This window comes from Eumetopias jubatus, unplaced genomic scaffold (genome assembly GCF_037043125.1).
Source record: "Eumetopias jubatus isolate StellerSeaLion01/CBP00866 unplaced genomic scaffold, mEumJub1_p1.0 scaffold_4, whole genome shotgun sequence".
In the NCBI taxonomy this organism is placed as follows: domain Eukaryota; kingdom Metazoa; phylum Chordata; class Mammalia; order Carnivora; family Otariidae; genus Eumetopias; species Eumetopias jubatus.
In genome coordinates, this window is record NW_028274810.1 from 127,603,304 (window position 1) to 127,618,955 (window position 15,652).

The following is a 15,652-nucleotide window of genomic DNA, read 5'->3' on the forward strand; positions in this document are numbered from 1 at the left end:
GGTAGAATGAGAGCTTAAGAAGGCTTCTATCACAAAAAAACAATTTGATAAAATGGTCTTCATAACATCTAAATGGACTGCCCAGGAACAATTTGGTTATGCTAGGGTTTTTTCTTTTCATACTTCTTGTTATGAATAAATAAAAAGGTGCCAGAGAACAACATTTCACAAAGGTATTATTCTACTAGTTCTCAAAAGGCAAATGCACATGATCATATACACAACAAAACTGACATACCGGACATAAAACTGGTTGATTTCCGATTGTCATGGCTCTGCTTCCTCAGGCAGAAGGGACTGTCGTGAGTTTCCTGAGAGGAGGGTGATTTTTCACTGAGCAGCTCCATCAGTCTGCGTCTCCGCCGGAAGTTCATTCTGAACTGGTAGAGAAGGTTGCTGTCCACGAATGGGTGCTTGTTGGACACTGCGAAGGAGAAACAAAACAAGCGTGCCTGGCATCCTGGTCACAGAGCACCGCAGCCTGAAGACTCCATCCAACAGGGGCAAACATCTTCGGAAAGAGTATAATTCTCCAGATGCCACATGGCTAGTCCACACACCATCCCAAAGTCTTTCCACGTGCCATGCACTTTACAAATCTGCTAACCAATTCCTTGGGGCGGGGGGGGGGGGGCGCACTTTGCTTGACCTCACCCCTCCTCCCCTATCTAAAGTCATACTCTTCCGGGTGTTGTCCAAGCCTCTATGTAACCTCCCGTTGAGCACTTACCACACTGCGCCTGCATTGTCCATTCACTTCTCTGCCTTGTCCACTCAACTTCAGGCTCTCTGGGGCAGGGATCATGGCTTCATGTAGTCATGTGTCCCAGTGCTCAGCAAAGTGCTAGTCCCATAGCCATACGTCCATTCATTTTTAAACTTTTGATTTTGAAATAATTATAGACTCACAGAGAGTTGCAAAAATAATACAGAGACCACATATCATTTGTTTGTTTGTTTGTTTTGGTGGTGGGGGGAACCCATCTCTTTCTTCCACCTAAGTCATGCTGCTTGAGGGCCCAGACTGTGTCTTAATCATTCTGGCATCCTGAAATCCTAGATGACCGTGTTTGGCCCAGAGTAGGTGCTCAGTAAAAGACTGGCAGTGAATAGTCTGTGATGGGTAGTCAGATAAGCAGTATGTCCAGAACACAGCTAACTTTAAACTATTTAGTGGCTGGTCTATACAACAGTTCTTCCTAAACCAAGGTGTGGGTTCGTGGTATGTCATGAAGAGGTTACTGGAGCATGGGAAGTTGGAACACAAAGGACGATGCATCTAGTCTTTCCTAAAGCTAAATATGTTCCATTTAAAGCCTTTCCTTTATTCTGAAATGATACCATCACAACTTTTTTGTTGTCCACTCATCCATCCATCTCTCCAACTCAAATTTGCTGAGTTAGGTTGACTACATGCTGTGTACATTTTTTTGTCCTGCAATTTATGAAATGGTAAAAAGAGATAAAGGGTTGTTTTTTTTTTTTAAGTATCATTTGGCAATTTTTTTTGAAATGTGAAATTTAAAATTCTGTAGATCACTAGGAAAATAATCTAACACAACCCAATGAGAATCACATTAACTCATTTATCAATAGTGGTAACTAGGACAGCAGCCTCTCTAGGTTTTTCACAAATAGCATCATATCCCTGCTGGTTCAACACCAACAAATGCAATCTAGGGTTACAGTTGTATTTATCATGCACATTTGCTATGAGTAATCCTGGTTACATGAATATCCAAGGCTCAGAAAGGTGGGTCCCTATCAAGAGAGTCCGCCTGCCAACTTTTAACTTAATGATTCATATGGGTGTTTCACTGTCTTTAAATGGTGATAAACTAGTCACTTTGGCTAAATGAATTATGTTGGCCACAAAGACAAATACACTTAATTCAGTGGTAGTTCTGCAATGTTCTTCATAAGTAATGCATTCTTGGGTTCAGGAGATGCTGAATGCATCCTGGACCAAGAGATAAACCAATTACACTTTGATACGATATCTACAAATAGTGGTTCTATTGCGGAGTCAAGTTTTAATATAAATTTACTATATCACTACATTCAATAATGCTATGATAAAATTTTGTAGAGAAGTTGTTTATCTCTGGCAAACTTTTCTGAGTTTATTGAGATTTCTTAAATCCTCAAGTTGACTTTGGCAACAGTATCTTAAATTACAACCTGAAAATACACAGTTCTGTATACATTTGTTAATGTATACCTACTGCTTTCTCTTTGGACTGTGAATTATACAAAACATTGGCTCTGGTGTAAATAAATCCAGAAAAACACTCTAAATCCAAACAAATTCCAGAATTGCTAAAAGTAATTTAAAAAAATAGTTTTAATTGAAATGGACATTTGACTACCAGTTGAATCTCCCCAGGCTTTAAATACCAAGACCTAGAGCTGAAGTCATAGCCACGCTCCATTCTCCACCGCCCCAGCTCTCCGCCACCTACAGCTCAAAAGCTAAATTCGGCATCTGAGATGAAGGGGTTAAATTCAAAGAGTTCTTACTCATCCTATTCCCTCTCCAATGGTGCAAATGACCTTAAACGTGACTGAATCATAGAAAACAAAACCTGGATGGGAGAACAGACCGCACCCGATAAGCATAATGCCAAGTGGATTGTAAGAACTCAAAAAAGTATACCTTTATTATTTTACAACCACCGCTGTGATTTTCACAATTACCATCAGGTGCCGATGATGACGCTATTGGGCTTGTGGGAAGTCAACTTTATGACACACTCTATTTAATGCCCCACTTCAATTTTCAAGGACTTATTTGGAGTTTAGTACCTGAGGAGCAGCCACACTCTGTGAAAACGAATGTCTCCATGTGCTCATCCTCCAGCTGTGTGGCTGGAACAGATGGAGTCCAGTTCTCCTCTCAGAATAGAAAAGTGACAATTGCATGTGTCACCTGCATTGTTTTCAATGAATTATTTTGCTTTTAAAAGGGTTCTCTTTTTCTCTCTCTCATTAAAAGTTTAATGACATGAACACTGAATCGCATGCATTTGCTTTGTTTGTGAGCATGGCCTTAGGTATAACACAGATAATCGCAGTCACAAAAAGCTTCAAGAGTGCAGGTAGACAACCATACTATAGCATCAATCAGTCACACATGGCATCCATTCATTTATCCAACAATGTGAGCACCTACTACTTAGTAGTAGCACACCATCCCAGCTATCTATCTTAGCATGGTGAGTGGACTATGACACCTCATCTGCTCATCCTTTCAAGCTCCACCAAACCAAAGTCGGCTAAAAGAGACATTGCTTCAGATAAGAACAAAACAATTAAGTTGGCACTTCGTTAAACACTCTCTTGGGCTGAATAACTTTTAGAAGCTAACATTACACAATAAAAAGCACAGGTACTAGAGTTAGATGATCTCAGTTTTGATCCCAGTTCTGCCACCCTGACTAGCAGGGTGCTTTGGACAACTTACTAAACTTTTAACTTTGCACGGCTTTGCTGTGAAGGAAAAACGGGATGATGGATGTGAGAGATTTAGAATGTCATCTGAAATCTAGTGGTTTAAGTCTTCTTGTTCTTAGACTCCTACTAAAGATTGACTTTAGCCTTCGGTCATAAATTACACATGTAAAGTCTCGAGAAATAAACAATGGCTAAATGACATATAGTTTATATTCCAGAGACAGAAAAGAGTTGGTTCTTCCTATACTTTAACATGACATTCACTATATTATAAAATACAAAGCCATTTGCTACATAGGCGACTTACTCTTTGGTAAACACAGAAGAAATAACCTAAACTCTGGGGGAAAAAAATAAAGAGAAGGAAAGAAAAATCATTTGGGGGACGGTGATTGGCGGCTCTAAATCTTGAGGTTGTTCCAATTTTTTACTTCTCAGATCCCAACACTATACAGGACTTTTATGTAAGGTAAATGTTGTGACATAAACAATTTGACAAATTTTGTCCTTTGCTCCTTGAGAATATGAACCTCTAACCAGGAATAAATAAGAGAGAATATTCAAAGATGACGTTCAATATCTGGTTTTTCTAGTTGTGCTCTTATAATTACAGCTGTAATTGAAAGTGATAGTTATCCATTCAATTTATAATTTCTGGGACTTATGAAGACTTTCCTTTCATATGGGTAGTATTCCCAAGGGGCTTGACTTGGCTTGGTATTAAATCAAACATAAAATAAGAGTAAAATCAGGCATAGCCAGAAAGCTGAAGCCATATAACTACAAGAGGATCTAATTGCTTAGGAAAGTGGGGTGTTCTAGAAGCACTAAGCTCACAATGTTTTTGATACTTGGTAAAAGAAAAGAGATCCTGATTTGCTGTGTGCCTTTACTTTTCAGAAAGCATGAGGGAAATGTCATGTAATCTACCAAAATAACAAAGTGACATACATATATTCTTTTTGTGGACAATGTGGCTACATTTTTCTCTTTTAAGTTATTAGGATAACTTCAGCAAACACAAAGAGACCTTAAAAAGTGACTATGTACATGAGGGGAAATTGGCTTCTATTCCACTGACACATAAAATCTAAAGATGAATATAAAAATCTATCATCTTGAAATCTACAAATTCAGCTGAATATAAAAGACATTTTAAGCTACTTATATAGTCGGAGGGAGGAAGGTCACATACTTTCATTCATCCTTGGAATGTTTGCTGGCAAATGACATAACACAAGAGGCATCATGAAATAAGCCAACTGAATCCAGCAGTGTGATAAGGGTGGGTGGGAGGGAGAGAACGTGCAGTTACTAACTGTTCTCTGGATGACATTTCAACAAACCTTTTAATTTTTATTTATTTTTTAATTTTTTTAAAAGATTTTATTTATTTATTTGACAGAGAGAGAGAGAGACAGCGAGAGAGGGAACACAAGCAGGGGGAGTGGGAGAGGGAGAAGCAGACTCCCTGTCGAGCAGGGAGCCCGACGTGGGGCTCCATCCCAGGACTCTGTGATCATGACCTAAGCCGAAGGCAGACGCTTAACGACTGAGCCACCCAGGCGCCCCTATCTTTTAATTTTTTTAGAGATTTATTTTTTTGAGAGAGTATGAGTAGGGGGGAAGGAAGAGGCAGAGGGAGAGAGAGAATCTCAAGCAGACGCCCCGCTGAGCACAGAGCCCCCCAACAGGGGCTGGTCCTCAATCTCAGGACCCCGAGATCATGACCTGAGCCCATACCAAGAGTCAGCCACTTAACTGACTGAGCCACCCAGGTACCCAGGCCCCTCCATCAAGCCTTTTTAAAGGGTGGTCTTGGATCTGGGATCACATAAGTAACTTAGCAGAGTGAAAAGAGGGCTTAAACAGAGGGGCGTGGGAAAGGATGATGGCTATCACAATGAAGAAGAATGATCATCAAGGATGAGATGGGGGGTATCATACTACATGCAAACTGGTACCAGAGCTAAAAGTTCTTCCAGGTCACCTTTAAGACAGGAGACCCTCACTAGCTGCCATGATTAGCATCCTCCTCATCACTGTCCTCCACGGAGCAGAGGTGGATGTGGCTCACTGCTTCCCCCAGGGCACCATGGTGGGTGAAGGATCATTCTGGGCCATCAAGGCTGTCACTCCATCTTACTCCTCACTCCATTTCCTCTCGCTTGCTTTGTCATCTCCTATGGATCCCTGTACCTCCTCATGAAAGGACCACTTAGAGCCTGCAGACATTGCCTGAGAGTACTGATAAACCTCAAGGCTAAACAGGTGGCAGATCTAGTCCTCAGCTCTAGTCTTCTAAAAGGCAAATAAATTCTGCATATGAGGGGCACCTGGGTGGCTCAGTCGGTTAAGTGTCTGCCTTCGGCTCAGGTCATGATCCCGGGGTGCTGGGATCGAGCCCCGCATTGGGCTCCCTGCTCCGTGAGAAGCCTGCTTCTCCCTCTCCCACTGCCCCTGCTTGTGTTTCCTCTCTCGCTGTCTCTCTCTCTCTGTCAAATAAATAAATAAAATCTTAAAAAAAAATCTGCACATGAACATGTTGTACCTTCTCTGCCAACAAGTCCAAAGCTTTCCATTGTTTCAGGCGTCCAGGGAAGGCTCTGCACTCTTTGGGCTCCCTGCTCCTGCTAATTCACCGTCCTTCAGAGTCCGAGCAACTTAGGTCACATAGTAGGCTGCAGATTTAAAAAACTGTCAAGACTAAAAAATATTCATATCATACTTTTTAATCATATGTTTGGTGGAACACATGCATTGAGAACTAACTATGAGAGAAGATTAAAGTAATTTTTTTTTTTAAATCTGAGCTATACTTAAGGCCACAATTACCCATTGCAAACCATCCTAAAGGAATTCAGAAGTTGAAAGAGCCCTGTTTCCTAAAGCAGCAAAAGTCCTTGATTCAAGTACATTAAGCAGTTGTATTTAAGTGCCTGTGCCACGTAAGGACAGAGCTAGGTGCTTGGGATACAAAACTCTTCAAATGGCAATAACAACAGTGAGTCAGTGAACTAAAATAATTACTTCCTGAGCACTGACAACATTAAGAAGAGGATATGAAAACGGGAAATTGGTTTTAGGGCATAAAGTCCTATTAACTGATATTACTAAAACAAAACACTTCACATTCACAAAGTTAGAACCAATTGCACTAACTTCATTGATTGAAGAGCAGAGAGGATGGGAAAGAGACGAGGGAGAAGGATGAAAGTAACTCTAGTAAGGATAGCAGAAGAGAAGAAAATCAAAACATGGTATCATGATTGTGTAGGTTTTTGCAGCTTCTGTGTCTTATTGCCAGAAATGTAAAGGTAATAAATAGACAGTAGGTCAAATTATGTTTTCTTCTTCTCTGTGCATCATTAAATAATAGCTGGGTGCGTTCCAAAGACTAGAACCTTCATTGTTAGCAATAAAACTCAAAACAAAGGGTATGTTTTTCAAAGACTTAAATGATACCATAAGCGCAAGGGTCTAAACACAAATATATTTTGTCCAGGAAATGGAATACTTCACATACAAAATTCAATGAAAAAAAATTGTGACTCTCTTCTAGATCTTTTGGACTTGTTGGCATAAATCCAAAGGCCTAATTAAAGCACCTCAGTGTTGATTTATTTAACACATAGACATTCAGCGTGGAGTATGGATAAGATACTGTGTAAGACCAGCATGGGTGAGGTCATCAAATTTATATTGAGCTCCACCCACCAAGGCATCTGATGCTGAGGATGTTGATGATAACAATAATGAAAGTAACAGTCAGCTAACATTTACTGAGTGATACTCTGTGCCGGGCAGGCCCTATGCTGAGCACATGCATGATTTTATCATTCAGTTCTCATAGCAGCACTATGAGAGAACCATTAGAATTATTCCCATTTTACAGATGAGAAAACAGGATTACACAAAGTAAACTTGCCCAAAGTCAACTCCCATAGTTATTAACTGGAAAGTTCAAGTCAGAAACACTGACAGATTAACTCTGGAACCCCATTCCTTAATCTCCTCTCTAGACTGTCTCCCGTCCAGAGATGTAATAATGCCAACGAGGAGGTAGATGAGCTGACAAACACCAAAACATCAGAATCTGCTTATCCCTCATTTATTCCTATCTCCAGTTTACAGAAGGCAGTTTGGACGGGCACATTTTCCACAAAACTCTTCACCAGGCCAGAACGTTTATTACCTTGGAATTGTTCATCGAAAGGACAGAACGACACTGCTCTGGTCTCAGATGACCCTGAGCTGAACACCAGCTTCACTCTTTTTTTTTTTTTTTTAAATGATGAACTGCGTTGTATTTGTCTAAATAATACAGACAATTTTTCCATTATCCATTACACTCAGCCTGAGAAAATACTGCCAGAGTCTCCAGAGATGATTCATCTTTGATACTCATGTTTTGCCCAGTGCTGGATGCCCAGTCTTTACTAAGTTACTTAACTGCCCCGAGCTCTAGTGGTATTTATCTGGAAAATGGGTTGAAGAAATAATGGAAAGACATAGGGAAAAGGCCTGTTACAGTTTCTGGGCCAGGGGCGCTCCATTAATGTTGGCCATGTGTGGGTTTCCTTGAGGACCCAGGTTATCAGTGCCCAAAAGATACCTTTTCAAGGTATAAGCCTCTGCAGACTTTGCCTATGTAGGGGAAGCATCTGGAAGCAACTCTAGGTAGACTGGAAGAAAAGGAGGCATCCAGCCTAACCCAGATCAATTCAGCAAGGCCAACAACACAGAGAAAAGCATCCAGTGGGATGCTGAAGGTACCAGAATAAAATCTTACCCAAGAAACAGGAGGTGTGAACACCCACCAAAGCCTTATTCCTGGATGGCATTTTCTAACTCTTTTCAGAAAGGTTACCACAGAACCTGCTGGTCCATTACTGTCGAGTAATTTATCAAGTGTTCCTTATGAGACTGAGGAGTATGGTATTTTCAAAGTAGGAAGAAGGGGATGTTCAAAAAAAGAAGAAATCCGTGGTCAGATTTAGCAGTTTTTTTAAAAAATGGTCTTCATCTATTTTCTATATCATTTATATCTGTTTTCACCTTTTCCTAAACAACAACAACAAAAAAGGAAGACAGATATAGGAAAATCTTGCCTGCTTTTTAAAAAATAAGCTTTATATTTGAAATCATTTTAGATTTATAGAAAAGCAGTAAAGATAGTATAGGCAGTTCCTATCTACCCCCGCACACCATAATGTTAAGATAACCATGGTGCAGGGGCACCTGGGTGGCTCAGTCCTTAAGTGTCTGCCTTAGGCTCAGGTCATGGTCCCGGGGTCCTGGGATCGAGCCCCGCATCGGGCTCTCTGCTCAGCGGGAAGCCTGCTTCTCCCTCTCCCCCTTCCCCTGCTTGTGTTCCCTCTCTCGCTATGTCTCTGTCAAATAAATAAATAAATAAAATCTTTAAAAAAAAAAAAAAGATAACCATGGTGCAGTGGGTCAAAACTAAGACATTGACACTGGTATCCCCAGCTATTTCAAATTTCAGTTAGAGCTACAAGGAACTCCGTGTGTGGACACAAAAAGGAAACTATCTCTTGGAAGCCCAGAAGGTTCCATAGTTACTTAATGATAAAGACATCTGTCCTTGCAGATGACAATAGTAGCTGCTTATCCAAAACCCACTCTCTCTTTCTTCCTCCTTTTTTATTTGGACAGGGCAGCAGTCTGCCTGGGTAAAAGCATTCGATCAGCTGATCACCTTCCACCAAGGGGTGACCATGTGACACAGTTCTGACCCACGTGATGTAGGTGTAACTCTCAGGAAGAGGCAACCTCTCCTAAATAAAAAACAAAGTCTTGCTAGGTGACACCTCTCTGCCTTTCCATCTTCTGCCCGCCCACAGTGCAGACACGAGGCCTGGTGAACTCTAGGAATAGCCGAGCAAAAATGGATGGGGCCTTATCTACGTCTTATCAGCCCAAGATTTCCCCCTGCCTCCCCCCCCCCCCCCCGCCCCGTAAACAGGTCCCTGCCGGAGGCAGAGGGACCTCTCTGTTCCAGCCATCAGTACTACATTTTCTGTTCTTTGTACCAAAAACACAATCCTGATACTGTTCCAAACGCACATCTAGAGACATGAAATCTAAAGCTTAAAAAACAAATGCTTTCTGTTTATTTGCAGCCCACACCTTGTAACAAACTGCTTGACTCGAAGCCAAGAAGGATTAGACATAAAGTCATGCAGGCAGAAGATAATGCCTTCCAGCCACTCGGCTCTGATTCCCCTGGGATGGAACTGCTTATGGGCAGTCCCCGGGCCTCAGTTTTTACATCTGCGGAAGAGAAATTACAACCACCTCATCTTTTATCTGACGCAAGTGAAATTAATAAACAAATGGGAACCCACAGATCTCTGGAAGTTAGCTCACAATAATGCCAACGCACCATTAATAATATTGTCCTGCTACCAGCAAAAATCCAAAGGAGGCCACAATGAAGAGTAGAAGTTTAAGAAGGTGCTCCTGAACTTTGAGGTATATACTGGATAAGCCCTTCCTGAGACAAGAGGGAACTGCCAAGATCAAAACCAGCCTAAGTGATGGCATTCAACAATTTCTGACTTGTGGAAATATTTAAAAATCAAAGGGAATATTTAAAAAACAGAGGAGAAAGAAAACATGATTGTGAAATCAGTGTGCTGGGGAAGAGAGAATTACTGTCACTGTTCCAGAAACTTGTGTGGCTGGCAACCAGCTCTATGGGGGTGTCCAAACCAGCACTGCAAAATAGAGATAACAAGGCGCTTCTTCAACAGAAACGTTCAGAATTTAGCCACAGACAAAGATCTCTGAGATGAGGGGCTGAAAAATGACACACACACTCACCAGGATACCACCCTACCCTGTGCTGGATTCAGAAAGATCTAGAGCTAGGCTCTCCAGAATGAGAGCCACAGGACACATGGGGCTGCCAAGCACTTAAAATGTGGCAGAGTCCTAATTGAGATGAGCTCTGAATTTTATTTTATTTATTGTTATTATCTTTTTTTAAGTAGGCTCCACGCTGGGCATGGAGCCCAACACGGGGCTTGAACTCAAGACCCTGAGATCAAGACCCTAGCTGAGATCAAGAGTTGGATGCCTAACCGGCTGAGCCAGTCAGGCGCCCCTGCACTGAATTTTAAAGATTTGAGTAAGAAAAATAAGAACATAAAATAGCTGATTGGTATCTGTCACGTTGACTATATTTTGAAATGATATTTTGGAGATGGTGAGTTAAAATATATTATTGAGAGTAACTTCACCTGCTTCTTCTGTTTTTACTGCGGCTCTTAGAAATTTTAAAAGGACGTCTATGGATTGCATTTGTGGCTCACATCCATCCATCATGTTTCTATGGGAAATGGGATCAGTCCAGAGTAGAGGCTCATATACCATAGGAACAGACCAGCTAACCCCCAAACGAGTTCTTGCCTTTACGTGTAGCACTTTGAGAGCTGTCATAGAAGAGAACTCTTATCCCGAGCTTCTGACAGCTGAGTGATTGAGGGTTCTTGTCACTGCAGTCCCTTTTCCTGCCCCCCCATACTACGTCCCCCAACCTATTTCCTTCATTTTGATGCGGAAGCACATTATGTTCCCCCTTGATAGGAATCCCTGCTTGAGATTATGCTCTAAAGCAACTGTCAAAGAAGACTTTAGAGAGACAGGAGCGAGCCAGTGGGAAAAAACCAACACCGACTCCTTCTCCCCGGGCATGGTGGCTTTGGTAATTTCCAATCAGACTGCAACCTGTGCAGGAGCCAAAGGAGCGGCTACAATGAAATGGAGAGAATGCAGACTCCAATATGCAGGCCTTTCTTAGATAGAAGGAGAGAGGGGAGGGGGCGGGCTCCTCACTGGGTCCAGCGTCATCACTGGGACAGAGAAGAAAGTGAAAGGGAGCTTTTTAGAAAAAAGCTAGATAATATGTTAGAACCTTTAAAACTTTATGTCAGTTTTAAAATAATTTACAGAAATAATTTTACAAAAACATTACTCTCCAAATTAGATTAAATTTGGTTATGAACATTAATAAACACGTATTTTTTCAGTTGTAATCTGGACGTGTGTGTGTGTGTGTGTGTGTGTGTGTGTGTGTGTGTAATTCCTTCTTAAATTTTAACTTCATACCATTGCATAGTCACACCGATCAGAGTTGACATATGGTCAGTTTTACACCTAGCAAACACTCCCTCGTACAAATATGCTTTAGCTTGTTTAGCCATTCCTGGCAGAAGAGGGGAGGAGGGGGCTGGAGGAGGAGCTGTAGGCCCAAACACAAAAAGACAATCCGGACATACTGTCTGAGAGGGGAGTGTCAGCAAAGAGAAACTGAGTTAATGTGAACGTGAGTGGCTAAGGATCTCGAGCCAGGAGTGACTAGTTGGGGACTTTCTAGAGGAAAAACCACGAGAGACTGCAGGACAGCAGCAAGGATGAAATGCTGTGAGAATAATCCTTGAAACTGCCCAAGGCGAACCTGGGTCCCAGACATGAATCCTTGCGCAAACGTCCCAGTCTCCCAGCTGCAAGGGACTGACACAAGGAACTTACTCAAGACTGACAGAGTCAGAGCTAGAAAAATGGTCTGTGATGGAAAAGAGAATGGAGGTATTCCATTCTTTAAAGGAGAGCCTCTTAACTTTTTGTCTCACCCCCTTCCACTCTGCCTTGAGGGCTATGGTCAAGCTCATGTCCATCAGTAGCCAGGACTTTACACCACAGTGCTTCCTGACCAGTAGGACAGGGGAGGGGCATATCATGAACAGCAATCTGAACTGTCCATTCCACCCTGATATGTCTTTCTAATGAACGTGAGACCCTGGCCTACGGGTCCCACTAAAAATGACCACTGAAACCCAGATAAGTCCTTAAATTACCACGTAACACCTCGTTGAGTAGTACTTAATATAAGACTGCATAACTTCCATATACTTCAACTGCACAGAGATTGTGTTGTTGTACTTTAAGATCTCCTCATGCTATTAAAAAATGCTGCACCTGGGTAAACTGAGGACTACGTAGGGCCAGGATACCGGACAACGAGCTATCAGGAGCGAGGCAAGAGTTGGTAGGACCACAGGCTTCAAAGCCAAACACTGTCTGTAGCAAGATCAGTGTCTGTGGACCTGACATGTTATACTAATGCCAACTAAAGATGGAAATATCTGCAGTTACAACACTGTTGACAAAAGCCCTCTGTTCCTTATGCACTGCACTCTTATGGAAGATTACATGCGATAAGGCATCTCTCATTCCCTTCATACTTTCTAGTAGTTAAGGCTTGGTGTAGCTAACACACCTGTTTTCCTTTAACCAAAATCAACACTTAAAGTGTGCCAATGCATTAGCCCTTGACTTAACCAAGCAACCTTGCTCCCTTATGTTTGCACTGCAACAACATTCTGGCTGTGTACATTGTTTCTTCTTGCTTTGGATCCAGCTATAATAAAAAGTAAAACAGAGTCAAAGCATATCAGAAGGCACAGTGGGATAATTCCCTAAAATTCCAAATTGAGAAAGCAAAACAATTTTATTAGATTGTGGCTGTTGATAAAGATTATGCTTGAAATAACTATTGGAAGCAGATTGAGAAAATATTCTCCCCAAGCATTATTTTTTTTTCCTATTCAGAGTTTAACATTTAGGAGTGAAGAATGATTATACTCGTTGCAAATGCTGCAACACTGTCATCTAAAGCAACAGGGAAAACAATAGCAAGTGCATTGATTTGGGGGAGAAGGATGAAATGAACTAACAGTGGTAAAGAACAGCCTATCACTTTTGCCTGCCTTAGCACTCATTTCCCTTTGGTAACAGAACTTTCAACTTTTCTTTTCTTTCTTTCTTTCTTTTTTTTTTTTTTTTTGTGAACAATGGCCCTCCCCTACCTGGTGAGTCTGTCAGTCAAAGGGTTCTGCCCATCTTGGGTCAAGATGTGGGCATGGACCTAGGTTCAGCCAATCAGAATCTCTCTAGAGTTGAGACTGAGCAGATTCCCTGGCTTAGGTGGCTGGAAGGCAGGGCCCTTTCGTCACAAGTTCCTGGCACCTGGATCCCCAAGAAACTACTCTAGTTCTTCTTCAGGCATCTGGTTTTTCGATGTTTCCTTTAACTGTTGGCTAGCTCTGCCATATGTTTAAAGCAAATGATGACTGGGGCTGCTTATAATCAAAGAACTGTAGCTGGTATAAATACTCAGCCCTGTGCCCGGCAAATGGCACAGCCTCAATAGGTGGTCATTACTGTCATCCGTTCATTGAACACATTTTTACTGAATAGTTAATATACAAATGCCAAGCCCCTGGGGATACAGAGAGAGAAAACAAATTATCTGCCCTCAAAGCATTTACATTCTAGTTAAGGGTAAAGAAAGATGAAGATACTGACCGGGTACCATCTATAATAGAAAAATCTTCATTTGTTGGAGGCAAGAAGTTACCAAAAGCCAAAAGAGAGCATGAGTAGAAGAGTCTTGATGGACAGGAAGGGAGGGTAGGCCAGCAAGGGTAGGTTCCCATTGACAAAGACTCTCTCCTTGTTCTGACTTTATAGCCAGGTTCCCCTGAACCCTCTTTTCAGTGAGGCCTTGACTTTGCCCCCCGCCCCCATCCTGTCTTTGGCTTTCTCAGCCAGCCCAGTCTTGTAAAGAATCCTGCTAAGTCAGCTGAGTGAGAACCTCCACCCACCTCGATACCCAATCACACTTGATATTTGACAAGTTTCTCATCCTCCATCTTTGATGTGTAAGTCCTTGGCCTACCTTTCAAAAGAATTCTCTTAAAATGGTTTAGCAGGAATTCCCCTACCCTTGATGCCTCCTATTAATACATTTCCATCCCCTGACCCCCTCACCCTATCCCATGGCTACAAATCCCCACTTGCCCTTGTTGTATTCAGAGTTGAGCCCCATCTCCCTCCCCTACTGCAATAGGTCTTAGGGCAAGTCTTCCTTACTGTTTTAACAACTGTCAGAATGCTTTCTTTTCTGCAGTATCACCCAGTCTTGGGCAAGTTGAGATCTTGCCTTCAGCCTCAATCATCAGGGTTGTTCTTCTTCCTTTTCTCCTTCCTCCCATCTCTCTCTTTCTCTCTCTCATTCTTTCTTTGGCCAGGCTATTCCAGGCTTAGGCTGAACCCTGTCAGTGATCTTAATTACTGGAAAGATGGGGTTAATTCCTGTCTCGATCTGGCATCTAGCTTCCTGTGCGGCAGATTCCAAGTTCCCTCTTCAGGACTGTCAGAGTGAATGTCTCAGCTACTGTCTTGCACTGGAGAAGGGGATAATCACCACTATCCCCCCCGAGCAGCTGGGAGGATTAAAAAGATAATATACATAAAACCGCTTTGGGAATTGCAAATGTTATATAAATATATGCTTAAAACAAAAGAAAAAGAAAGAGGGCTTGATGAAGTGTTGAAACTGTTGAAGTGCTCTGACTAAATCTTTCAAAGAGGAAATTATACGCCTAGACAGAGCTGCACTAGCCTGATTATCCAGGGTCAGCTGCTGCAGCTGTGAGCAATTTACCCACGTGATTATCTGGTTTCTCTCTCCCTCCATGTAAGGAAAAGATACTGGGTAGCAGCTAGAGCGGTGGAGGGAGATACTTGATGTGAGTAAAGAAATGGGTTCCTCGCATTTGCAAAGGTTACACAAAAATCTCAAGGTATCTGGTCATTGTCTGGGGAAAGGGAATCGTATATGTTATGAGCTAACCATTTTTATGGTTACATCTGCCAGGCAGTATGAGCTGATGCAATAAAAGCTGGGGAATTTTTTCCTAATCTTATGGAGCTTATAATTAGGGTCCCGTCGTCTTCAGCGGTAAGAGCCAGATTGCCGGGATTTGAATCTTGAATCCACCATTTACCAGCTCTTGTCTTCAGCAAGTTACTTAACCTCATCTTTAAGATGGGAATAATCATGATACCTAACAGTTATGGAGAGGAATAAATGAGTCAATGAGTAGAGTGACTAGAACAGTGGCTGGTACATGGGAGGGGCTCTATAAATTTTAACTGTTATTTGCTGTTGATCAGATTGCATACAGTAGCGGGTACCTGGGGGCCATAAGCAGTAGGCGCTGTTTGGAAAGCTTTGCCAACTGCTATTATTGAATTCTCACAGCAGCTCTGTGCAGGAGTTACCATGGCAGCCCTGATCCAGAAGGGCTCATTGGGGGGCACCTGGGGG

General features: G+C 42.0%; 1 protein-coding gene across 1 annotated transcript in view; it reads right to left on the reverse strand.

Moving 5' to 3' along the window:
- The window catches only part of DEPTOR (DEP domain containing MTOR interacting protein), a 126,267-nt gene that overhangs the window by 49,952 nt on the left and 60,663 nt on the right, over positions 1-15,652 (reverse strand). Inside the window, exon 5 of the mRNA XM_028090845.2 lies at positions 239-424. Within this exon, the coding sequence (XP_027946646.1) occupies positions 239-424 (186 nt within the window). The remainder of the gene's footprint in view (positions 1-238; positions 425-15,652) is intronic.